Consider the following 27,408-nt stretch of genomic DNA (forward strand, 5'->3'; position numbering starts at 1 on the left):
AGTTTAAATGTTCAAACTTTTCTCTAACTTCTGACTTTGAAGTATTAATTCACCTCTTAAATTGAATGTGGAAAAAAAAGATTGAAAGGACAAATGTTTTATTCTCGGGCAGCAATAAGATGCAGAAGTTTATTTAATATGTAGGTTTTTTTTTTCCAGCAAAAGCTGTTTAAGACAACAGACAGACAGAGTAGAATGTAATTGTTGAGTGCATAACAAGGTGACATTTAATCCATCAAGAAAACCGCACTAATAGTTTTACTTAAAAAAAAAAAAAAAAAGGAAACTAGAAATATACATGACATATACACCCATGCACATGTAAAAGGGTAATTAGACCCTAAAAGCATATCCAAAATTATAAATGTTTATTTCATTTCTGATTCTTTTGATGAAAGACAGCCTGATAGAAGTTTGTGCTCAAATGAAAATTCACCTGTTTCCGTCAGTTTCCTTCACCGGCTGAGGCCAACTGTGTCCAATCGTGATCTGGTCCTGGTGCCAGATCTGTGAACATGTCCTACTGGGCCGGTCATACAGCACATTAAACACACTCAAAGCTGTAGAAATATTCATTACAGGCATTTCGACGGATTTTACAAATCTGAAAATGCAGCGGGTTCGTGGAAAACATGCCAAGTGAGGGGCTAAGAGTATTAAGACACTGAAGCTGGCTCCAGCGGAACAGCATGGAGAAGGAGAGCTGCTGCAGACACTGCTGTTTTTTTGTTCTGTGTTTGTATTTGTTCGTTGTTTCGAGATGGGTGAAATATAGAGCCGGTGCTGCTTTCAGTGACACTTGGTCTTACGGTAAACCAGCTATGGAGGGGGGGAAAAAAATCCACATGCTCTGAAATCTGACACTGTACTTGGATACAAAACACTGTGCAATAATAATAATAATAATAATAACAATAATGATAATAATAACAATAATTCAGGGGGTTAGCGGAGGAAGCATCACAGGGGGAAAGAGTGAGTGAAAGAAATTTGGGGCTCTGACTGTTGCTGACATTTTTCCAAAAGGTCTTTTTTTTCCCACAGCAGCACCTATCTGGTCATGCTCGTCGTCGTCGTAATGATGGCCTGCCAGCTGCGGAGACGAGGCGCTATCTGTAAATCACAGCCCCCCCACCACACTGATCCATGTCCGCTGGTGAACACTTTACTGGAAGAGATAGACAGACAGACAGACAGAGAGAGAGGAGGAGAGAGAAGGGGGGGGGGGGTTGGACAAAGAGAGGATGTTGATTTGTGAGGATATCAAATGTCAAAAAGTCAATAAATGAAGAGCTAGCAGAGCAGAATATACAGAACCTATTTAAGACATATAGATACTGTGAACATACACTCGGCTAAATGCTTAATAGTAGCCAGAATGTGATCAATTCAATTACAAATTAATCAAATTAATCCCACACCTTAAACAGTGTGATGACCGACAACAATCTAATGGCCGTGGAAACAAATTGAGTATGGGTTATAATCATTAAGAACAATTTATCTGTGCTGCTCGGACATATTGCCGTGACATACGCATCCTTCACTTGTTCCAATCTGACCTATCTAAACGACCCGGTTTTGTTGATCACTTGACCCCGTGGGGTTCAAAGGTCAAACCGGTTCAAACGGCTATCAGCGTGCTGCAGGTTGCAGCAGTGCACCATAAAACTGCTGTTTCTTATCTGCACCCTTTGACCCCTCATTAACCCCATCGCCGCTGTTCTCAGAGTTATCACCTGCCACAGAGGAGCAGAAATCCTTTACAGCATCTGGTGGGTTTGAACATGTGTGAGGCGGTGATAGAGAGACGCTGCAGGTGTGTTGTGCAGCACCCTTCGATTGAACAAACGGTGCATCCCATTCACCACGGAAGTCGGAGCTGGGAAATAAGGGTCACATCTGAAATGACCACCAAGGCCCACTCACTTTTTTGGGACAAGCGCTGTTGTTACGCATTGTTAGCCAATACCAGCCGATAACAACAACATGCTACGTGATCGTTTGTGCGTGAAAGCCACATGACAGCGCCTCTTCAGGTAGAAGTCACACAACACTGTCTGTCAGTATGACTAATTTAATGGCACAAAAACAAGACTAAGTGGCCAATAAACAGTGTAACAAACAGCTGCTATTCACTGTTGATACACGGAGCAGCCATCTTGGATTGTGAGCTCAGGGTTACTGAAGTTTGTTTGATTTTCTGAGTTGGAATTTGTTTCTGATGATGTAGCCGAACTGGAAAATGAAAATCGGACGTTATTACAGAACGCACAAAAAGAATAAAAGCCAAAAGCTGTATTTTGACACAGCAGTGCTTTGAGCATAATGCTAATGTCACTGTGCTAAAATGTGCACAGTGACAACGTTAACATGTTATAATAATAAAAAATTGTATTTATACACTTTTAGAAGTGCTCAAAGATGTTATCACTACATATAGGAAGCATGTTTACAACTTACAAATTTTCATGTTCTCATGGTGAGAATTGAGCACGACCCTTGGCTGATGTGAGGCATCAATATTTTTTTAAACATTTTTATTATTAAGAGCCAAGTCAGATACGTGTATAGGGCATTTAAGAAAAATCCCATTATGACTTTGGATACTGATGTTAGAAAACTTGTAATGATAGCAGTGAAGATATTACAATTTAGTTTGGAGTGAAAATATGTTGTGTAGGCTACCACATTTCATGGGAATCAACCTCATTGTTGCTGAGATATTTAATTACAAAAACAACAAATGGCAACCTTGTGGTTTCCATTGCGAGTCAGGGGATACAATCACATACGTAAGGGATGCATCATCTGAGAAGTATGAACGTATATAATGTATAAAACGTTATGTATAAAAGAGATTTCACTGGATAAGTAAGTCGTCTTCATTAGGACTGGTATTCTGGGGATGATGATGAATTTCTGTATTAAACATGACAGTGATTCAGTATTCACTATTCCACGACAAAAGTGGTCTGAGTTTAAAGTTTGGTCTGTGACATTGCAACACAGCTAACATGGCTAAAAACGAAGAAGAAAGAAAGAAAGAAAGAAAGAAAGAAAGAAAGAAAGAAAGAAAGAAAGAAAGAAAGAAAGAAAGAAAGAAAGAAAGAAAAGAGACAGCGGTTCAAACCACAGCAGCTCAACTTTCACCCCTGAGCACCACAACACGCTTTCAAGTGTGTTGCACATTTAGTGTAGTTAGATATGATCAATCGTGCTCTCAGTGCTTGAATGAGAGGAACTCTCTTCACTGGTTTTGTTTATTATTTAAATTAAGTGACAAACAAAAAGCCAATTCTCACATTTTCGTTAACATTTTGTTCTTAATTCCACCTTCTGCTCTCCGGCACCTGTGCTGTCAAACAAGCCTTAGTTTGTTTGTCTCCGCTGACTCCATGAAAGAAACTCTTTGTGGAAGCACTCAAAATGTCAAAAGAGGAGAAAAAAAAACTAGCAGTGAATACTTCTAGTTTTAAAGATCCTTGCTTTGAGTACAAACAGGAGGGACTGTGGAGGATACTTAAAACATATCATGTGATCCCTCCTTGTTCTGTTTGCCTCAGATGTTTGGGACAAAGTGTTTGTCTGATCTATAACAAAAAACTGAAAAAAAGGCAAAAAAAAATGTGGCTAAATTATCAAGGCTTGCGTCTGCGTCTTTGTCTGTCATCTCAGACAAATTAATTCCCGCTGGATCTCATGTTCATGTGTCTGTTCCTGGCACATATTGTAGATTTATGCCCAGTTACATCAGAGCGGTGAGAGCTTTCTCCACACCGGCCTCTCTCTCTAAACTAGTGCAGCTCATTCTCATGCGATCCATTGCACCTCCATTATGATACTATGGTGGGAATCGCTGCAGGCATGCTGATTACTCACTCGCTGGATCCGTCCCATTTCTAAAGGAAAACAGCAGTTTATTACAACTTATTACATCTATTACAAGTCATTTATGAGATCTCAGAACGGTTTTGGTTTCACTAAAGCAACAGGAGGGTGGTGAGAAAGACGACTGGTCGAACAGTGCAACATTTAACCCACTCAAACGCTTCACTCGTGACTATGCAGAACCAGACAGAGTTTTAATGGAGAGTTTGAGTGGATATTTTTCAATCCCCTCTTTTGTTTTCTCTTCCAAATAAGTTTGGCCAACTTGTCTGGTTGTCTGGCTGCAGCTGCTTCTGCTTCTGGACCTACGGTGTTTTTGGCGACGGTGCCGTGTTGTGAAATCTCAGAGGATACTTTGGTGAATACAGTGTTGGAACTATAACGGACGGAGCTGTAAAGGAAAAGAAAAATTCAAGTTGCTATATACCCTGGGCTCCAAGGCAGTGGCACACCTGCTGAGCTGAAGTAGTGTATACAAAAGAGCTTGGAAAAGTGGAATATGAATTGAAGGATATGGTGATGAATAATTAACCTCTTAGCCAGTCACATTACTGGCTTCCTAACACTGACACCACAGTATTTAAACGATGGGGCATGGGAGTAACACTGAGGGCAGCAGAGATAATGACAGAGCAGAGATGCAGATGCAAGACCTGAGGCTGGTTGTGCAAAACAGAACAAAAAATAAAATAAAACTCTGCAGAATAAAATCATATGCAGATGGTGACTCTGTAGGTGATAGTTTACATGACACCTATGATTCATACTTTTGCAGACATAATTCTGCAGCACATCACATAAAATTAAAAATGTATTATAACAATAAAACATGAAACACCAGTTTTATCAGAGGGGCTTCAAAGGGAGGCCGTGACGCACAGGATTAAATGCGGCAGGCAGGCATCGTCTTCTGCGTGAACAGGCAGAACACTGAGTTATAGCTCGACAGCGTGTACATGTAGAGGTGAGTGGGGGTTACTCTGGAGCAGCCGCCTGGTATTTCCGCTAAGATTTTAATCAAGGTGAACATGGTGGTGGATCATTATGCGTGATGACACTTCTCAAACTGGAGGCTGCAGGTTTATCGCACATGATAAATAATGAACGATGTGTCCTTCTTCCTTCAGAGAGCCGGAGAACTAGAATTAACTGAACAAGATTTCCACTGAACAGCACTAGATTGATGCCCTGCATGGCATTTCTGCTACACACTGATCAAATGTGCATGTGATACTCTAATGTAAATGCATCTATTAGATACAGGGTGTGTATCTGAATTATCGCAGCATTGTATTTCCACTGTAGTTTGCCTTCATTAACCAACACACATTTCCAGTTGCACCGCACGGCAAAGGAGCTGAATCTGGTTTGGCCTTTGCTGCAGTGCAATGTGACATCATCCAACAAAGGTGCCGTATTGGCCGAGCACCTTCCTCACTCCACCGATCGTATTTCACCGTCTCGCCACTGCAATAAACAACAACCCCCTCCTCACCACTACCACTGCAGCCCCTGAAGGCAGCCTAATACCTTTCCACTTTCCACTGAAACACCGACAACTTGCTTTGCACAGCTTCATTTGAATGAAACGCCCACTTGTTCGTACCTCTCCTCCCACACCTGTGCCATGTGCCATCGCAACAAAAATACCAAATACCAAAGATGGAAATGGGGAAAAAAATAAATAACACACACAATTGAACTTTTAGTGATGCTACATGTGCTGGATGTGGCGCTGCTATTTAAAGACAGTCCAGGACTCATGTCGTAAGTGTGACTGTGCCTTTATCTCCTATATACAGTACAATGACTTTTTTTTTTAACTTTGTTTAAAGACTGGTAGCAGCCTGTTTTCTCCAATCGAGTCATTTCCATCAGGTCACAGGAGTTTCAGATGAATTAAGTGCACAACTCTGACACTGACCTAAAGTGTTTGACTCATACACTGATGTCCACAACACAGCTCCTTCTAACTGTTTAGATAATCATCTTCTTCTAAGTGTAACCAAAACTTTAAAAGCTACATTTAAAAGATGTCTCGGCCACTTGGGGGCAGTGGAACAGACTGAAAACACTGAGATATTATCACCTTAAAATGTGAGTGGAGGTTTCTGCAAAGTGTTTCTGTTGCTTGAGGGAAACTTTGGGGTCTTTATAGCTGCTGGTCGCTAACTTTCGACACAACAGCTGTAGGGAATTACAGTCCGTTATGGCTTTAACACAACAAGTGACCTTTTATAAATGATATAAATCTCTCTGATTCATTCTTACTGTGAATATGATGACAAGTCCATCTTTAATCACTCTTGTCTGACTAGAAAAGTTGCACAAGAATCATTTTTATATCAGTCACTTGGTGTAAATGTGTTGTGCGCTCCAGACTGAGCAGTTATTAAAACAACAACACTTTTTTTTTTAGCTGCCACAAGCAGATATTTCAGGGAAAGTCATTAAAATATGTTCACTGAGTTTATCTAAATGTACTGGAAACTTTGTGCTGAAGTTACTCAAAAAATATATACATTTGTGTGATCTAAGTAAATTGATTTAGGCTACCTCCAGGCGAGATTATATTTGATTTTCAATGTATAAGGACAATAAAGTGTAACAGATTTTTCAGCAGATTTAACAACCAAGACACAAAGAAATGTAGAAAGTTTAATTCTACAATATTCATACTATATGTGTTGGGTTATTTGAAGAGTCTAGTTTGACTTTATGTCTAAAACAAAAAGGTATTTCTCATATGGACAGTTCTGATCATGATGAAATGCAGAGGGTTAAACGGTTTATCAACTGTAAATTCCTGTGTTTTTAGAGGTCGTTGATAGACTCTGAGGGCCAGTGTTGTGTTATTGTGTTATTGTGTTGTTGTGTTGTGGGACTCTGACTGGACTCATGGCCTTAGTAAATTCCTGGCTGGCCTGATTGGGAGTCTCCTCGTCCTTTCATTCAGTGATGGACAGTGAGGCCACTCAGTATGCTGCTGCCCCCTCCTCCTCCCTCTCCTCCTCCCCCCTAAACTTCCATCTTCTTCAAACTTATTCTTTCCTTTCTCCTCCTTCCTCCACCCCCCCCCCCCCTCCCCTCACCACCAACCTCACAAAAAATCCCCGGTTCCTGTGGAGTGGGCTGGTTTTGTGTGGTCCCCATCAGCACTGTCCCGTTTTTTTTTTTTTTTTTATCACTCCTCTGATGGGTTACCCCCGGTTCTCCCTCGCACCTGCGCCGCTCCCAGGTCTCTACAGGAATGCGCTGGGGCTTGTAATCGCCTTTGTGGGGGCTATTGAGTTGTACGGCTGACTGAAACTTCCCAACCTCACAGCGCGCTGGCCGCTGAATGGGGCTCAGCGTGGGGCGGCTCTCCAAACCACGGCCGTTGCCAAATTCCTACAGTGGCGCTCCACAATCACTCCAACACAGGCCCCGATATACCGCCAGGCAGCAGGGACAGGGGGGTGGTGGTGGTGGTGGTGTGTGTGTGTGTGTGTGTGCGTGTGTGTGTGTGTGTGTGTGTGTGTGTGTGTGTGTGTGTGTGTGTGTGTGTGCGTGTTGGACAGGGAGATGGAAAAGTGTAACTCCAAAACAAGACGGACACTTTTGCGTTTTGTGTCTCCTCTCTGGATGAACATGGCCTGAACAACATAAATTGGCTTTTTTTTTTCTTTTTTTGTGGCTTTATGATAAATTGTCAGAGTGAAACAGTGATTTTTAAAGTGAACAGACTATATCTCACCTCTTGTCAGAAAGTTCCCCCTTGCAGATGCTATCCCAACAACGGAGAAATCTGAAAAATGGAGGAGAAAAAAAAGAAAAAATGAGGGGCTAAAAAAAAAAGACGAGAGCAGAGATTTCGGTGAATGCTGCTGCTGCTGCTGCTGCTGCTGGACAAAGTTTGAAAATAAAGCAATTTCTGCGAACTTTCAGTGCATTTTTGTGCTGCGTTTCGGTGCATTAGGTCTGTGTGCCGGCGTACAGCGTGGTAGCTGTGGGTAGATAGAGCAGCACCGCAGGATTAAGAGGCAGCAAGATTGTTAAACATGTCAACGTGTAATTGCACGATAAGGCCCTTCCGAGGAATTCATTGGCCCAGTTGCTTTCTCTATTCCGCGCTAATCTCGCCCGGCACATTCGCTCTGTGCAATCTGTCTCCATAATCTTCTGTGACAGAGCGGGCGACGCGAGCATGGCTGCTTGGTAATTTTTTTTTAGGAAGGAGGGGAGGAGGAGGAGAGGGGGGGCGCGGAGAAAATATGCAGAGGCGTGATAAAGTGACGCTAATTATCCCCATTTAGGACAGGGAGTGCAAGGGATCGGGGCTTTGCGAGCAGCCGAGTGTGCGCTGGAGCTGATGGCCTCCTAGCACGGAATATATCGGTGGCTACAAGATAAGAGTATAGCACGGTGGAGAGAGATTTATTGGCCGGTCAGCTAAACACAACACACACACACAGATTCAACCCCTCTGTGCGCACATGCACATGCAGACGCACACGCACACTTTAACACCAGCAAAACCCCTCGCAGTGCCACTATAACCCCCCCTGCGTATAGGATACAGTTGCACCCTACACTTACCGCTCCTCCAAACCTCAAGGTGTAATTTATTCGGGTTAAATTTGCCAGAACGCGCCTCTTTTTAGCCTGGCGATGCGCCGTGACGCGCTCCGCCTCTCCGGGCTTTCACTCTTTAATCCGCATCTCTTCACATCAACAGATAAGATGGAAACAGATGCAAAATGCGTGAGGAGGACACCCCCCTACCCCCCTTCCCTCTCTCTCTCTCTACACACACATACACACACTCGTGCCATATACCCTGCATGTGTGTGTCTAGCGCAAAGAGATGTCTCCATAGATGCAGTTTTTGTTTTTTGGGGGGTGCTGGGGGGGCTGGGGGGGAATTTAAACTCATTTTCAGACATTGTTCCTCTGATTTCTTTCAATAGATTAACGCGCAGCCAGACGTTACACGCTTTACTATGAGACCTAACAGGTTTAATTGACATACCATGCAAGTCTTCATCAGTGTGAAATAGGCCCTTTAACTATGTATTTGAGATTAATTGATTTTTTTTCTAAATGCCTAAGTAGGCATAAATTTCCCTCATTTGCATGTGTATGGCTATTAGCCTGTATCTACACATGAGGCGTAAAAAGGCAATAAAAATGTACATGTCAAAAACCAGATGTGGCCTATCAGAAGCCCAAGTCATTTTCATTATTCTAAGAGGATTAATAATCTTAATGACATGGGAATCTGTTCTTAATCTGTTCTTTTTTTTCTTAAACACCCATCTGCTCCACAGTGAAGGTGTGTTTGTCAAAAGTCTTGAGTCATCTTTAAAAAAAAAAAAAAAAAATCAATCATCTACAGCTTTGACATCCTGATGAGTCACCACTGACCCCAGAGGAGACTTGGGAGAGTCACCATAGTGGAAGTGAAGGCTGCTGGGAAGTTTTTTTGTTTTGTTTTTTGACTCCAGCCCGTGTGCAACAGTTTGTCAGGATGGTGTAGTTAATGGTTGCGCTGGTTTCAATATATCTGACGCTCTGTTTTTTGAGCAGAGAGTGAAAATGTTATGTTTGGACAAAATGACGTTCAAATTCTGTCCCCCATTCCTTTACAGTAAATATCACAGGGTTCCTCCTCCTCCTCTTCCTCTTCCACCTCCACTCAAATATCAAACTTGAAATTATGCTTTCAATCCCTGTGCTCTTTCCTGAATCTATCAAGTGTCAAATATATAATAAATAAATAAATAAATAAATAAATAGAGCAAACAACTCTGCTGCTCCTCACATGAGTGGAGGGACGGTTAACAGCTCGGCTAAAATAACAGCTCTTATTGTGAAACTCTCCATTTATCATCTCTGAACAGTGTTTATGGGGCCGCTGAGGTGAGGTGACCAGAGAGAGAGAGAGACACATTGTGTGACTTTGGAGAAAAGTGGCCTGTATCCTCTTAGCTCTGTTGTACCACGTAGAAAACATTATATAAAGAAGCTCTTTTTATCTATTATCTCATCATAAATATATCAGTATTAGCAATTAAATGATAGAAAAAAAAGACCAGATCACGAGGATAATAAAGAACCTCCATGTTGCGAGGGCAGTGGATAGAAAATAAACCAGATCAGGTGAAAGAAAAATTAATATTCAATAATTATTTTATTAATATATTGCTAATTTAAGGCCTTTTAATGGTTGTTTTTTCAAATAAGTCTCATGAGTTTCGAGTCAAAGTGTTTAAGCAGTGTAATCACTTCCAAACTTCACGATGCATTCAACATATTTCTCTCAGTGCATCAGAAAAGGTAATAATAAGAATCAATTTTCCTGATTTAATGTATTATTTGATATTTCCATCAATATAAACCAATATTTTTTTTCAAACTCTACATCATTTTGATGTTTAGTTGTTGTTTTTTCGTTATTAAAACTCGCACATGAGCTGATGAGAGGGATGAAGTCTGACACAACTCTGCAATTCGTTAAAATAAATATATATGTATATAAAAAATATGTATATAATCAGGCCCACTGACGTTAATAACGTTATATAATATATTAAACTGGAAGTTGTTTAAATGGATGATCTCTTTTTTTTTGCTCCTTAAAAGGCAGCCCGGTCTCATTGCATTTACATGTAGAGAAATGGAAATTAATACAATAATTTAAGTAAAAGCTCCATGTCGTTGTGAATAAGTGAGGACGTTTCGTTATAAAATCACTAACAGGTGGCTGGTTGTATGATAATCTATATGAATCTGTTTTTTTTATTCTATAGAAAATGTTCATAAACGAATGTGTAAGGAATTATATCTGCATTAAAACAGAGTGTGGGCCATCATATTGGCCTGTGTTGAATATTTTATAAAAGCCTATATTTTTGGCCTGCATGTCACTGAAATGGGGAAATTAAAGATTCTTTACAAAGTATAAATGAATTTATAATCACCACCATAAAAAGTTCAGCTCATGAAACAACACCAGTCTGCCGAGGTGGTTTCCTTTCAGGCCTGTAAACCGCAGCTTTTACGCGCAATTACGCACAAACAATTAGGCTCTTTAAAAAGCTCGTGCAGGGATCTGTGTCAATCAGCGGTGTCAAAATTTGTTATAAAAAAGGTGTCTTTTTTTTTTTTTTAAAGGAGGAGGAAGGAGGTTTGCTGATACTTTCGTGTCCTAAAACACTCCCGATAAAAAAAGGATGTGAACAATAATCAATCTAAGACCGTTCTCTTAAGAATCAAAGCAACATCTTGTGAAATTTATTCAATTCTTCTTCATTGCAATATCAGGGCTTTTCACTCGCAGAAAAGCACTTAAATTACAACAGCAGTTGCCCGTCATCCTTTGAAATATTAAAATTATTCACAATTTACAATAATTAGAGTGTTACAATAAAAAGAGATGATTTCCAAGAATTAAGACACAGGCTTCTGCAAATGAACACAAAATATTTAAAGAAGGTGAATTTTTTCCCATATCTTTTAAAGCACTTTCTTATGATTATGACACTTTATCTCATTTTCAAATAACTTACAAGAGCAGCCCCCCCACCCACCCCACCCCTCCCCCCTCCCCTCCAAAAAATAAAAAACAAAACAAAAATGATGAGACAATTGAACCAAACAACTCCCCCCCTCTCTCATGTTGAACCTGGCATAACCCTCAACTAAGACTGTGAAGTGATGGACAAAAAGATGATAGCACAATAACCAATGTCTCAGCATCATACTCGTTATATAACTCCACTGGTGGCTATTTCAAAAAAAGAAGCCGAGATGAAATATGCTATTTACCCTTCATTTACAATATCATAAACATTCTGTACAAAATGCAGGTAGTTCTCGGGACCGGGGTTATTTAGAAAAGAGGTAAATATTTGGTTATGTGTTCGTTTGCAGTTTTCAATTATTCTGTGAGTTCTACTAAATGTGTGTTAGAGGGACCGTCCCGTTCACTCCAGCCGTGGCGCTCTGGTAATGCTGCGGCAAGGCATGGAGTCTACTTTGCATTGACGGGTCCCCCGGCTCTCCGGTCGGTAAATACATGCTTATCATCTCTCTCAAGTCTCCGGGGCAAGGACCCCGTGAGTGTGTGCTGCTGACGGGAGGGCTTACACTCGGCTCCGATTTCACCAGCGACCCTAACGTCCCCATGGCAGCCGAGGAGGAGACGCCGGAGCCCTGGTGCTGTGTGTAGGTGATCCCGCCGTAGCCGGAGGGAGAAGCGTTCATGTAGCTCTGAGAGTTCGAGATGGGGCTGTACTGCAGGGCGGTCATGTCGTAGCGGTGCATGGGCTGCGGGTTGTGCGAGTGGTGGTGGTGCGAGTGGTGGTGGTGGTGCGCTCCGCTGCCCGGGTGCTGGCTGTAGGCGAGCTGCGCCTCCTGCATCATCGCCGCGGCCGCAGCGGCTGCAGCCACCTGCCCCGAGTACGCACCGTTGGCCCAGCCGTTCATGTGCGCGTAGCCGGAGCTGGCCGAGCCTCCGTGACCCCCGGGGCTCTCTAACCTCTGCCCGACCCCCGATGAACTCATGGCGACCCCTAAACCAACTCCACCGCCCCCGCTGGGCCCAGAAAGCAGTCCACCGGCGAGGGAATATTTGTCCTTTTTCAGCAGCGTCTTGGTCTTCCGTCTTGGCCGGTACTTGTAATCCGGATGCTCCTTCATGTGCATGGCTCGCAAACGCTTCGCCTCGTCGATGAAAGGACGCTTCTCAGCCTCGGACATCACCTTCCACTCGGCGCCCAGCCGCTTGCTGATCTCAGAGTTGTGCATTTTGGGGTTCTCCTGTGCCATCTTCCTCCGCTGCCCGCGGGACCACACCATGAACGCGTTCATCGGTCTCTTCACCCGTTCCTGGTTCGCTTTGGACCCGCTGTTCGGCCCCGTTTGCCCCGTGCTCGTGTTCGTTTGGGGGCCGGGGGAATGAAGGTCAGTCTCCATCATCATGCTATACATTCACCCGGTTTTCGAACTTCGCCAGCAACAGAGAAAAAGTCTATTTTCAGATAAAGTCGAGGCGCGCACAAAGATCGGGTGCGCACAGGTCGGCTGAGTTACCAAACGGATCAACTAACCCCAAATGTTTCGAATACGAGATGAAAATTAATCCGAAAAGGGATATAAAATGTTTTCCAACCAGTATTTCACCCTGTCTTCGCCTGGGTTGCTTCACATCCACTGTGATAGAATGCGCATTTGAGCCACTTTCCCTGTCGGAGTTGAGAAGTTGGTTAAAGCGGCGGCCATATGATGCGCACTGACAGCGGTTAAATGAGCCACAAGCGGCCAATGAGGCTCTAGCAGCAGAGTGATTTGCATGGCGTTTGGTCAGGTGACTAGAGGACCATAGAGGAAGAACACACCGGAGGAGGAGGAGGAGAAGGAGGAGGCAGGGAGGGGAGGAGGGAGGAAGGGAGGGAGGGTCAATCCCACAAATAGCACAAGGCATTTGAAATTTCCAAACACGCTCTCAGAGACTTCACCTAAACAAAAATAACTAAGATTTGTTAGCAGTGATGTAGCGGCCAAGCAGTGGGTGCAGTCTGCGATTACGATGAGTCAAACATCTCAACATATTTTCAAACATATGGCTGCTGCACCATATGTTCATGGATGACGGATTTTTAATTATTTTTTTTTAAAGACAAGCCTCCCCATCAAGCAGCAGTTTGAGTTTGAGTGAAATTGTGATTTTTCTTTTTTTCTTTTTCCATCCTCCACTTTCTCTGAAAATCTAAAACACTTTTTCTCTCTTTCTCTCTCATCTCCAGCAGCAGCTTCTTCTCACGTCCACTTTGTGCCACTGTGTTTGGATGCAGTGGAATTACACCACAGTCAAACCAAAAACCAACTCAATTTCAGGCGACTTGATGCTCATCCAGCAGCTCCAGACCATCTCTCTCTCTCCCTCTCCCTCTGCCTCTCCCTCTCTCTAGGTGTGTAATTAAGGTATGTAGTAAATAGCAGGTGTCAGAGAGTGAAATTACGCACACTCAAGGAGGATGCTTTTGGAGAGATTTGGTTGTGGGGGGAGAAAAAAAGAAAAGAAAAGCTGTTGGCCTAAAGAGGAGAAGCCCCATGAGGATGGATGATGTGAAAGAGCCGCCGGGGCAAAGCGCCGTTACCGCCGTCTGCTGGTGATGGTGCATGATGGGAGTCCTGGTCCTGCAGCTCAAGATGATGACAAGAAACGCATGAGCTTCTCTTTTCTCTCTCTGTTTCTCTCGCTGTCTTTAATTTGGGGCTGTTACATTTATTTGATGTGTCTGATCTAAGGTGCAGTCAAACAGGCCGAGTGAGTGTGAAGCGCCAACCAACCAACCAACGCGGAGGGGAAACCGGGCTACGGTGTCTTCCAGTCGTGCGCATATATAATCCAGATTTCACAGCTGACCTCCTCTGAAAAGCCCAATCATCCTCTAATTGAAAGGGAAAACGAAATACCACTTCCCGCGGCGAGGCTAACGATTTAATCATTCTGCCGTCCTTTTGCTGTGTGTGTGTCTGTGTTTTTTTTTTTCTTTCTTTTAATTTTAATTAGAGCATAGTCTGATATAGGAGCTCTCTCTGTCTCTGCTTCGGGCCTGAGGGAGCGGGATCACTCGGACGGATCCATGCGTCTTCGGTAATGGGGTTTAACTGGAGATCACAGTGGTCAATAGATGTTTCCAGTGGCTCCGGGGCCCGTGCACGTGCGGAGCGGAGGCCCCCGGGAAACACGACGGTGCCAGTGAACATGACACCGCAGAACAAACAAAAACAATACACTTTCTTTTAATAAAGATGTGTAATAATTAACATTTAACTCAGCATTAACAGTGATTAATAAAAAAAAAAATACAGGTTAGCTTTTAATTTTTAAATTAATTAAGTGTTATTATTATTGTTTTAACGCAGAAATGCATTTAATTGCAATAATCCAAAGCAGCATCATGAAGATTTTGGTGCATTAGATTTGCAAAATTAAAAAAATATATTTCAATATCAAACTCTAAACTTTAAAGTTGTTTTAAATCACTGACTTCTTATTAATAATGAATAATGAGAACAACCAGTTATTATTATTATTGTTATCATGAGGCCATTCTATTGTTATTACTGGTGGGAGTTGTTGTCATTGTGGAGTGGATTTGGGGGGTTGCACGTACGAGGATTAGCCCCCACAAAGTGACACTGGGACCCCGGTGGTGTGTAGCTATACTAACTCCTAACTATCCCCCCCCCCCCCCCCCCCCCCCCCTCGGCCCCCACCCCCACCACCTCCACCTCCACCTCCAGCGGTTACTCCTCTTTTAACAAACCTCTTTTCAAAAAACCCTCTCGCTCCTTTTGTGCCGCGGCCTCTGCAACAGGATGTAGCTACGCACCGCCACGACGGTACACGGACGGGGCAAAGGGTCAAAGCAATTACACCCCCCCCCCCCCCCCCACACACACACACACACACACAGGCTTCAACCCCCCCCCTCCTTGTGCACAACAATAAATAAACATAGAAATAAAAATGAGAGTTCAGCCTCACATACAGCAGCATCCAGTGGGTGTCAATGTGTGTTAGTTTTTCCACCATAACCCCCCCTTCCTCCCCCCCCTCCCTCAGTAACCTCCACGCACAATTAGGTCCTAAACGCCTTGACCCTGTTGTATCAGAGGGATTCAATCTTTGATCTCTGTCGTGGATGTGCGTTTGCGCTCGCGTGGATGTGGGTGGTGTTATAGACTTAGGTAGGAAGGAGGGAGGGAGGGAGGGAGGGTGTGTGGAGTGGGGTGGGGTGGGGGTTTACCTGTTGATCACCTGGACACGGGTTATTTAAGCGATCAGAAGTGTGTGTGTGTGTGTGTGAGAGAGAGAGAAAGAGAGAGAGAGAGAGAGAGAGAGAGAGAGAGAGAGAGAGAGAGAGAGAGAGAGAGAGAGAGAGAGCAAGCACCTGTTTTGGGAGATTTGTATCTCAACTCCCTAAAAAAATTAAAAAAAAAAAAAAAAGTTGCCACGATCAGCCCCCTCCACAGCGTCCACGCGCCTCTCCCCGCCTACTGAGGTTAAAAAAAAAAAACACACACACAGCCAGAGTCATGTACCTAACGTAAATACACTGACAGCCACACACACACTGACACAGCGTTAACGCTTCATCCTGCAAATAAACAGTCCAACAGTTGCGTTACATTACATTTCTACAGCACAGCACAGCGCGCGCGCCACATCTCCTTTTTAATTCAGTCGGAGAAAAGATGCAACAGATGACAAAAAACCACCAATCAGCCCGGAGCTGATCAGTAACCAATAATAGTCAATCACTTCAGAGAGAGAGAGAGAGAGAAAAAAAAATCAAACTGAGTCGGTTCGGGAGCAACTGGTAGCACCGCGCGCTCTGTGCAGCCAAGCCCGCGTGTGGAGGGAGCTCACTTGTCCCAACACAAAACGACAAAACGAAACAACAGCCTGCAGCTACACACACATTATGTGCACTGAGATGAACGGTGCCAATAAAGACATTTATGTCAGAGAGATCAGGCAGCCTTCGTGTTCGCTGCATTATTATTATTATTATTATCCTCACCCCTCCCTCGGCATTAATTAGACAAAAAAAAACAGGTTCAACAGACAGGTGAAGTGACATCTACAGGTTAAATATTCTATGCATTGTCATGTGTAAACTTACGCATGTTTCCCTGGTTCCCTCTCTACTCCAGGACCAAGTGGGCAGATTTGTCCCTTCACACTCCTAAAGCCGTCCTAAACCCTCCAAAGCTGCATGTAAGACCGCTACTCCCACTACAGTCTGGCCGCTCGAGTGCCAAGGCCATCCATACCCGGTGCCCAAACCCACTACTCAACACATACTGAGGGGCAGAGACAAGAAGAAATGACATTTATTATACACTCTAAAAAAAAAAAAAAAGGAAAAAAAAAAAAGACAATTCCAAGTTATTGTTTCTCTCTGCGAAAAGGGGGCTTGCTTCTAACATAATGAAGCGTCTTTTGTGTGGCACAGAACAATACAAAACAAGTATTCTAATAAATAGCCACTTTTTTTTTTTTTTTTTTTTTTTTTTGCTCTCCAGGATGAATGGGCTGGAGCGGCGGGGCTCTGAAAGGCAGCTGTGCCGCATTGGCGGAGGAGGGGCGAGGACTTGGCGAGGAGCCCCGCACCCCCTTCGCCTCCTCCTGGATACTGACTCCCATTACTGATCCTGGAACAGAAAAGGGATGCGAAGAGAGGGAGGGGTGGTGGGTCCGGGAGGGGTATGGTGGGTGGGTGGGTGTGTATTTGTGGGAAGGGGGGGGTGACTGTGACTTTGACTTTGGAGGCTGCCTTCTTTTTCTCTCTTTTTTTTTTTACATGAACGTTTTCAACAATATGATCCTGGATCATCAAATATTGGTTCATACTGTGAAGACCACAGTGTCCAATTAGGTTCACTTTATATGAACCTGCACAGCTTGCAAGCATGTGGCTCTGACAGCTTCTGGGTGCACACACACACACACACACACACACACACACACACACACACACACACACACACACACACACACACACACACACACACACACACACACACACACACACACACACACACACACACACACACACACACACACACACACACACACACACACACACAGAACACTACAAGACACTACTGGGCTTGTTTAACATATCTATGTACGTATATCTTGTGTTATAATGTCCTTTCTATGACTTTAAAAGACAAAAACTGTTTAGTAAGGTACTGATCCAAATAACGAATTTGTGTGGTTGGACGATGTTGAGAAGCTAAAACACGTTTTTCAGTTGAATATATTTGCATTTTCTTTATTTCTTGAAAAGGCCTGGGCAATGAGACGAAGAACGATATACAGATGAGTACTGAAAGTATATCTTAAGTTGTTTATTTATGTGTCGCACTTGTGTGGCGGGTAATACTGTCTAGTTTTTGTATTTGTCATTAAATGTGTTTTGTAATCCCATATGTGATGGGCCACAGTGGTGGCATGACACGAAAATAAAAATTCTGTCATTCATTCATTCATAACCACCTAAGATTCATCTCTCTCTCTCTACTAAACTGTTGATTCCCTCACTCCTACTTTACTAGGCTACTTACTAGAACTGCTGCCATCTGGGCGACGATACCGCCCACCATCATTTACAAAAAACAGATCTAAATATTCATATGTCCCACGAGCCATCAAACTACTGGAGAGCTGATGTACTTTTTATTTTTTATTGCACCTATAATTCAAGGCGTGTGTCTGTGTCTGTGTGTTCTCACTTTGTTGTGTTGAATCTTTGTGTGTAATTCAGTGTCTAGGGTTAATGCCGAAAACCAATTTCCCTATGGGGACAAATAAAGTTATCTTCTTCTGAATCTAGACTTTCTCTCCAGTTTAACCCAGTCTTGTCCTGCAGACCCCGGCTGAGCATCTCCCTCGCTGTGGAGGCATCGCCCAGGTTCGACTCCCTCCTTCGCCTGGTGCAGCGGCCCTGGCTTCGGGGGTCTGCCAGAGCCGACAGCCTCCCTCCCTCCCTGACTTGAAGCTGCTGTAGCTGGCAGGTGTCTTTGCTGCTTCACACGTCTGTCTGCTCACTCGGGGAGCCAAGGTGAAAAAATTTGTGGGTGCTATAAAAGCCATTTCCTGGCTTCCCATTGTTCAGAGGCAATGACACAGACTCTTTAATGTGATCAGTCATTGTTGCATAATGACTTGGTGAGATTAACCGGACAAGCAGTGTGCAGGCATTTTGGTTGTCCACTTCCAAACGTCCCCTAATTTCAAAGTAATAATCCTATTTCTAAATTCCCTGACACATAATGTCATGATAACACTTGTTGTATTTCTTCTTTGACTCAATAAACCAGGAGAGGATAACCAGCCCTTTCATTTACTCTCTGTCCAGGGAATAAGTCGGCTCGCTGCAGATTAAAACAACTCGTACGTCCTGTCATTTTCAATGATTCACCAGAGATTACTCTGTCACTTTGAGAGATGTACTGCATCAAATAAGCACTACACATACACTGCACGAGCAGGAGATTGACACAAAGTGGTAAACCTAAGTAAAAAGGGCAATGTTGAAACTATTAGAGGGAGAAAAAAACAAGAAAGAGACAATGAGAGTGAAAGAGCAAACAGAGAGAGAGAGATCAGGTGAGGTTCAGGCCTGAAAGCGTGGAGGGAAGAGTGAGCCAATTGGCTAAAAGCAGAGGTCTCAGCTCGGTTCAGTCGGCCTCTCTCTGCAACACACTATCTCCATAACACGACACTCAAAGACACAATGACCTCAAAAACAGCAAGAGGCAACAACGCACAAACATCACAAAAATCTGGCTTCTCTTCAACTTTGATTTTAAATTTGTGTGGAGACAAGAGGGCAGCAATAAAAACCACAAGGCACACTTGAGTATACCAAACACATCATCTGGTAAAGGGGAACTATGCAAGTCCAGGCGCGTTTTCATCGTTTTGGTCGCTCTTTTCTCTATCAAGCTCCCTCTACAGATTCAGCATCGGCTCACAGCTACCTCTCTGGGTCGGCAGCGCTGATCTTGCAAAGGTGGTTTTTGGGCCAAGAGATGCTATAGCTGGAAGGTAGAGAGCCTCCACTCTCCCTGTAACAAGTTATTTAACCATCACAATTACTCAAAGCTGTTTAATTAACGTAAAAATCTCGCCTATAGTTCCCCTTTAAGTCTTTTTATGTTTAGAAAAGAAGGCAACAACTCCATTTTAGCCATTTAAGCAGATGTGTAAGACGAATTAAGGTAACAGGACCCGATCAGAGTTTACAAGATGCAATACATTCAAAGTATAAATCATATAATGATGTCAAATTAGAGGAGACATGAGCAGGTCTCGACTGATGAGGAACTGTTGGGGATGATACCACCACCAATATCTCTTTACAGTAAAAAAAAATTCTGGTAACCGATTAATCCCCCTATGTTTCTCATGTACATACATAACCCCATTTGCAATGATCCCTATATGATCCAAACACCTGTGACTTGAGGCACAACATTTTTCTGTTTAACAAAAATAACTTCACTTTAAGCATTAGTTAATCATTAAATACTGAATTCATCATTTATAACACATGAATACTAATTAATATGTAGTTTATAAACTTTATTAAAAATGTTTTACTCATAGGGTTAGGGTTAAGCACTCACTGTATTTACTAATGCGTATTCATGCTTTATAAATGAAGAATTCAGTATTTATTAATGCTTAACAAATGCTTAATAGTGTGTACTTATTATACAGTAAAGTGTTACTGATTGAACACTTGTCAGTCCTTTAGAGTAATGAAGGCCAAACCTATATAAATTAGTTGACAACCAATGCAAGGACATCTTTCTACATGAAACCCAGACGGTTTGCAGCTCACATGCAAACTTTAAAGACACAAAAATGTTCACATCAGTTCTCCTCCTCGTCCAACGCGAGTATATACCGATACCGATACGTCTACCGAGCGAGAGAGGCTCAAATCAGTCAGACCCTCGTTACGAGTTCATATAATAACAGCTGAATACACTGGACTTAACGCATTTTAGAAAATAACACAAAATCTTTATTGATTTCAGAGCAGGATGGTAACCCCAAACTGCCAAACCAAAAGTGTGATTTTTTAGATTTTTTTTTTTATCACAAAGAGAGCATAACATGCCATTCAAATCTGGGGCACTCTTGTCTACAAGCAATTTGTTCTTTTGTTGCTCCATGTGCTCTATTTTCATCTCCTTCTCTTGTTCGGATCGTAAGAGAAGAGCATATAAGGGCTTGATGGAGTGGTGAGTCAGAGACAGGATGACACGAGCGAGTGAGAAGGAGAGGAGGAAGAAAAAAGGAGAGAGGGGTAGAGACAGAGGGAGGGAGAGAAAGAGAGGGAGGGAGAGAGTGAGACCAGGGAGGCCAATGTCAATCCCACAGCAAACAGCAGTGGATAATCATGGGCTTTAGGAAAACACTGTGTCCATAATGCTATTACCCAGGATTACCTACTCCAGCAGAGAAGGCGAGACTCTCTTCACAATGTGCCACAGACCTTTCAGATAATCATCTTATCACAGATGACAAACTCAGAAGAAACATCCCATTATTCAAGAAGGAGGGGGGAAATCTACAGCATGTTTGGATGAAGACATATTGTAAAGCCTAAATTATGCGAATGAAAAAAAAAAAAAAAAAAAAAATCTGATTCTGAAATTAGCACGCCGGTCGCTTCCTCACTCTCTCACTGTCTCTTTCTCCCCGGGCGCTTTCTCCTTTTCCCGCAGGGCAATTAGAGACAAGATTTTATGCATTGTTCAGCTTATCAATTAGCCATAACACCTTCCCCCTCTGATTGGTCTGTAATGAACATAATGGTTTTAACAGTCAGGAGTTGCAACTCTTAGAGGTGCTGTGCTAATGGTGTCGCCACGGCGATGGAGTCACAGTAACAGCTCTGCAGAAAAGCAGGACAGAGGAGGAGGAGGAGGAGGAGGAGGAGGAGTGGGGGGGGGGGGTAAGTCAGCTCTCCCTAACACATCTCTAATTAGAGCTCACAGTCAGTCATTACTGATGTAATAGGGTGTAACACTAATGGCTATCAGGCAAGCCCCCACAAACAACAGAGGGGGGCTCTTGTAAGGTGAGAGGAGCAGAAAATTTATGGAGGAGAGAGAGAGAGAGGAAAAAAAAAAGAGGAGATTATGGCGAGGAGACGTGGTGAGATGGAAAGTTGCGGCGTAGATTGGTGGAGAGGGGGGTCAAAGAGTGTGAGGCCGCCGGTGATTAGAGGAACGCGTGCCTCGCAGCAGATAAGGCTGTTAAGTACAGTATAGTGAGACGAGGTCAGGCCCTTTTTAATGGAGCATCTTTTCTTTATGGTGAAATATGTCATGTTAGACACTGGTCAGATATGGAAACTGACACAAAGACAAAATAAAAATAAAAAGATAAGGAGGTGTAAGCGGCTGGCGGGGGGGCAGAAGACAGAAAGAGAGCCAGGGGTGGCTGCTGTGTGAGGCAGCGAGACGGACTCCTCTCCGAGTTAACCACTTTGGCACTTAGACCTTGTTAGCACTGATGCACTCTGTGGCCCGTTCCAGCGATGCATGTTTTTACACTTTTCAGAGCTAAATTGCCGCGGCTGCAGCAAAACAGAGTGACAGACGGAAAGATGAGGAAGGTAAATGACAGGAAACCAACACTGTGGGAGAAATGAAAAGTGAGAGCCCTGGAAAGAAGAAGCCTCTGAGGGAGAAAAGCCAAGGACTCAGTGGTATTTGTGAAAAAGAGGTTTGTATATTATCCGAATAATCTGCATCATCTCATTAATAATACATATTTTATTGTTGATGTAAAACACCCTAATTTTGTGTAGATAGTGTTTTCATTTATACAATCCACTTGTCAGAGCTCTGTTGTCCAACTTTCTTAGTGGTCACTCAAGTGCACACTGTCCTTGTGCATTTACTTCACCAAAATAAAAGCTGCAATGCATTAATCAATAGACATCAAAGAGTAAACTGCATCACAATATGTAATTTTTATGTTAATTTAAAGCAGATATCAGTGGAATGTTTTTGTTAATATAAGTCCTAAATAGTCCTATTTTCCGTCAGCAATCACTTACATGAAGTATTTCAGCCTAAACACGAGTCTCTCCGTCACTCTGCTCTGCTGTAACCCGAGGAGAAAATTTTCCTTGTGGGATACAAGTGTTATCCAATGAGGAGAGAGAACGGCATGAAGGGCTGTGTGTGCAGCCAAGGGATGCGCGTGAATGTGGTGACGTAGCACGAGGACCAATTGATGCCTGACAAGGGCGGGGGCTGCTAACTCATGGTGCGTTCAAAGAAACTCGTACTTTGTGTTTTTCCTTCCTGTGAAGTCATACCAGTTCGATCTGGTACGAGTTCACGGGTCGGAAGTTACGAGTGGCCGTTATAGGGAACTTTCACAGACAACAGGATGGTAAAAACACGAGCTACGGGTTACCTGGAACGCTACCAAGTCGTAGTTGTGACTTGAAGCTGTAACTTACGGTTTCAAAAGCCTGCCTTGAACGCAGCATTAGCCGAAACGGCCGTGAAGCTGATATCTGCTTTAAGGTTTCCAGCGTGGATGTGGTGCAGACTGAAGGTGGCATTCATGATTTATTTTCCTGTATGCAATATAAGCACTATTATATTATTATTATTATTATTAGTGTTGGTGTACATTGGCACAAGGTCTATCTAGTAGCTCCTGCTGTGAAGCTTTTGATCATCATCAGCAGATGAGGTTTGGTTGGTTGTTCTCTGAAAAGCCTACAAAGTTGAGATACCATAATGAGGCACTACTTTGATTATAATCATTATACACATCAGCCATTGACACAGTTTACTATGGCTATAACCAGACCAAAGGTTTACCTTGTCGACTAGTAAGTTGTTAGTTCAAGCCATAAGTTGCATGTTATTTATTCATTTATTCAATCTAATATATATATATATGCCTTTTTTTTTTTGAGGGGCATCAGAGAATGGTTTGAGGATGTCAAAGTAACATGGCCAACACCGTGCACTACAACACAGAAATATTGTTACAATAAGCCTTTAAAATGTAGATTTTACAGCTTCCTGTTAACAACTCTAGCAAAAGACGAAGCAGCAAAAGAGAGAAACCAAACTTTTTTTTGTTTGTTCTGGAGACAAATGCACAAATAAGTAGAAAACTCGCCCTCCTTCCTCGCCCACCCTCCTTGATGTCGTCCTTTACCCTCTCAAAATGATCTCACACTTGACTCAGCGTCGCCACTTCCTGTAGCAAATGTGAAGAGCATTGTCCATGGTACCCTCGACTGACTGACTGACTGACTGATTAGCTTCAATAAAGTTTTCCTCCATTAATATATTATCATAAAGAGACATTTTTTGACAAACTGGGGAGATTCACTGTGTAAACCATGTAAACGCTGTGATGAGTGTGTGTTTCCTGGTTTTGCTGCTGCAGCTGCTCCACATGTGGATGTGGAGTTGAACCTTGGAGGAATATTGTGTATGTGTAACCTATTGTGCAGCCTCACCAACAACAGTGGCAGTGGCCTGGCCTTTGAGGGAGCTGCAGGACTTCAGGGGGGTCTGTTCCTGAACTCAGCCTTGGAAGTGTGTGTCTGAGTGTGTCATTGTGTGTGTTGCATGACTGTGTGTGTGTCTGAGACTTGCGGGGTGGGAGGGCTCCTCAGTTGCCTAACTATAGTCCCTCACCCAGAATTTGAAATAAGGTCATCGTCCCCGGGAGGCCCCAAGTCAAAGCCTCCCTTCTTCACCTGCCCTTTAACTCTCCTCATCGCCTCCTTTTCTTAATTTAACTCTTCACCTGGGTCCCATGTGCTTCCTGCTTCCCGTTACTTCCTTATATACGTATCGTTCTCTCTGTTTCTCTCTGTTTACGGACTATTCCTGTTTCATGACGTTTCATAGACACAACTACAAACACTTCCAAAGAGAGCGTGAAGACCAAATAATAAGAAGAAGTGACTCACTCTCTTCAGTTGTGCTTTAAATATCAAATATTGTCCTCCACCTCAACAGTTGAAGCTTGATTTTGTGTATTTGTTTGTTTGTTTTTGTCCTAGCATCTGCAAGTGATAATAAAAAAAGACGCTTCTAGTAATGTCATTGGGCCATAATGTGATTGGAAAAAATGAATTTTATGGATTAACAAAACAATGGCATCGTTAGTAGATAAGGCAGGTAATAAGTGTATTAAAGCTTGTGGTGTATGTGTGTGTGTATGTGTGTGTCTGTGTGTGTGTGTGTGTGTGTGTGTGTGTGTGTGTGTGTGTGTGTGTGTGTGTGTGTGTGTGTGTGTGTGTGTGTGTGTGTGTGTGTGTGTGTCTGTGTCTGGAGCAGCACAGATGCATATCCAATAGGACGCAGAGTGAGCAGGACAATAACACACCATTCTCATGCTAATCAAGGAGGCCATTAATGTTTACATTCAAAATCAGGCCTTCCAAAGAAATACATTCACTCCCTGCTAAACTAAGATAATTAGTTCCCTCTTAAACCCATATTCCATTAACTCAGGTGAATCCATCTGAGTTTCATCAAATTTCTGCTTCATTTTGCATGATAATGCAATTTAAAAGCAAATGACATATTCAGTGGGGAGGGAGAGCACCTATGAGAAAATAATATATGTGTAAAAAGGCTTTTCCTTTTCTGTTTTTTCCACGTATCTGTAAATATTTAAAAGTGTCTCCCATAATTCACTGTGACTGATTTATGCACGAATTACATTTTTTTTAACTGTAAACAGCTTATTGGTGATTAGCGACTGATGTATTAAATGCCCCCTGCTAGTTTTTTTCTCCCGCGCACTTTGTATATGTGACACCTTATATTACAGAGTCAGACCTGATGCTGTAAAGGTTCACACTGTGAGTTTTCCTCATTTGAAGGGGGTTCATCATCTCTACAGCCCCCTCTCTCTCCTTTTAATTCCCTTCAAATCAGCAGTGGAATAACAGACGACCACCTTTAGCTTCTATCTGCCGAGTGACGTACTTGTGTTTTGCACTAAAAGCAGAGGGAAGGAGGGAGGGAATGTGAACGTAAAGGTCGATTGATTCACATGCATGCACGCACAGACACGCGTGAACACATCGGAGCGGAGCAATGGACGCCTGCATGGGTGGTGGTGGTGGTGGTGGTGGTTCTCGCCTCAAGAGCAGTTGTGCTGCTCCTGTTTCACTTTTCCAATAGTGTATCAATGTGTGTGTGTGACTGAGAGAGCAAGAAGGGGAAAAAAAGTGTGTAATATGTGGGAGTAAGTGTAATTTATACCATAAAAACCTCATAATGATCAAAATGCACTCCCTTGTATTTTACCTTTTATGAAACATCTGTTTTGGTCCTTTATAACACGGACATTTACCATGTTAAAAACACTTGTGATTTATATACAGTAGGTAGGTAGCTTTACATGTCTCTCTTTCTCTGCCTCTCTCTCTCTCTCACACACACACAAATACACACACACACACACACACACGGTGTAATGGATAGGAGCTGGCTGAGGGCGTCTGTCAGGGGCGACTGTTCTAATCAGAGCAGTGGGGAGAGAGATAAAGGAGAAAATAATGAGTGTGGCATCAGGCCTTTCATAGCGCAACAAAAGGCCACGGGATCAGATAGACACACACAATGTGGAGAGGAGAGGAAGGGAGGAGAGGAAGAGAGGGAGAGAGAAGAGAAGAGAGAGGGAGCGACGGAGGGATGGGAGGAGGCAGAGCAAAGGGGGAGAGGGAGCGGGAGAGAACGAGGGATGGACGACGTGGAATGGGTTTTTTCTTCTTCTTTTTTTGCTAATATGCCTCCTTGCCACTGTAGGTGATGTAGTCGACAGTAGAAAACGAAGCCTTATAGTATATGTGCAGTTACTCAAAAGATGCTGTGGATGGACATTTCTATGACAACATCAATCATTTCAGCATGAGCGGCCCCTTCAGCGGGAACTGATTGTAAAAGCTTTTCTTTTTTTTCCTTTCCTTCCCCCTCGTACGCATCCTTCCCTCTTTTTCTGTCTCAAAATTCTTCATCGCCCTCGTGCCCTCTTTCTTCCTGCTGATTAGTGCTGCTTCATTTACTATGTGTGATAATTTCCAGTCATCCTTTGATTATTAATGCTTAATTTACCCAGATTACACTCCTTTGATTATTAATGCCTAATTTAGCCTGATGACTCCAGTCATTAGACAGTGCCCAAACTGAAAGCAAACAACCTTAGTGGTCTTCCAATGTACCGATACAGCCTCCTCTACAGATAATGATACTGTTCAGAGAAGCCGGCGGGCCTGTGAGTGTAAAGTCAGTGCCCACATTTTTTACCCAAACTCCCATCAAACTTTAAAGAGAAAAGAAATACTAATTAGAAACTGCAAGCTAGGAGAAATGAGCAGGCAGACTCAGAACAGAAAATCCTATTCAGAGACTTAATGAGCTTGTCGAAGCTGAATAATTGATTTCTAATTCTAGCCTGCAGCTGTTGACCCAACCAGGGAGTGTTTTGAATGGAGCTGAAATATGTTGCGCTCTGACTTGGCACCGTTGGCTTTCTGGTAGCGGAAACCATAACCAAACACTCTCACGTCTACCTCACACTTCAAGGTTTTTTATTTTGTATTATCATTATTATTTCTATTTTGACTCAGATGCAAAGTTTTCTACAGCTAATTAGTTGATTTTGCTGCACAAACAAACACAATCAAACTCCTTTTGAAACTCATCGCAGGTTAATTCCCTTGACAACTTAATCCTCCCTCAGATCTTGTTCAGTATTTTAGAACTGGACGTAATTATATGAAGAAAAAAAAGAAAAGAGAGAGAAAAAAAGAAAAAGGCTGTTTGATTCTCAGCTGTGAAAGCCCAGCGAGGTGAAGTCTCCCAGCGTATAAAGCGTTGGGAACCACTGTCCATATCAGATTGTAGGTGTTTTATGTTTCGCTCATTTGC

General features: G+C 42.9%; 1 protein-coding gene across 1 annotated transcript; it reads right to left on the bottom strand.

Annotated features, from left to right (window-relative positions):
- Nucleotides 1-11,829: 11,829 nt before the first annotated feature.
- sox1a (SRY-box transcription factor 1a) lies at nt 11,830-12,864 on the bottom strand (the record flags this gene model as incomplete). The annotated part of the gene is made up of 1 exon (XM_083996552.1): nt 11,830-12,864. The coding sequence occupies one exon, from the start codon at nt 12,862-12,864 to the stop codon at nt 11,830-11,832; it is 1,035 nt and encodes a 344-aa protein (XP_083852678.1).
- Between the last annotated feature and the right edge of the window lie 14,544 nt (nt 12,865-27,408).

The sequence above is a fragment of the Trachurus trachurus genome (assembly GCF_905171665.1).
Source record: "Trachurus trachurus genome assembly, chromosome: 21".
Classification (NCBI taxonomy): domain Eukaryota; kingdom Metazoa; phylum Chordata; class Actinopteri; order Carangiformes; family Carangidae; genus Trachurus; species Trachurus trachurus.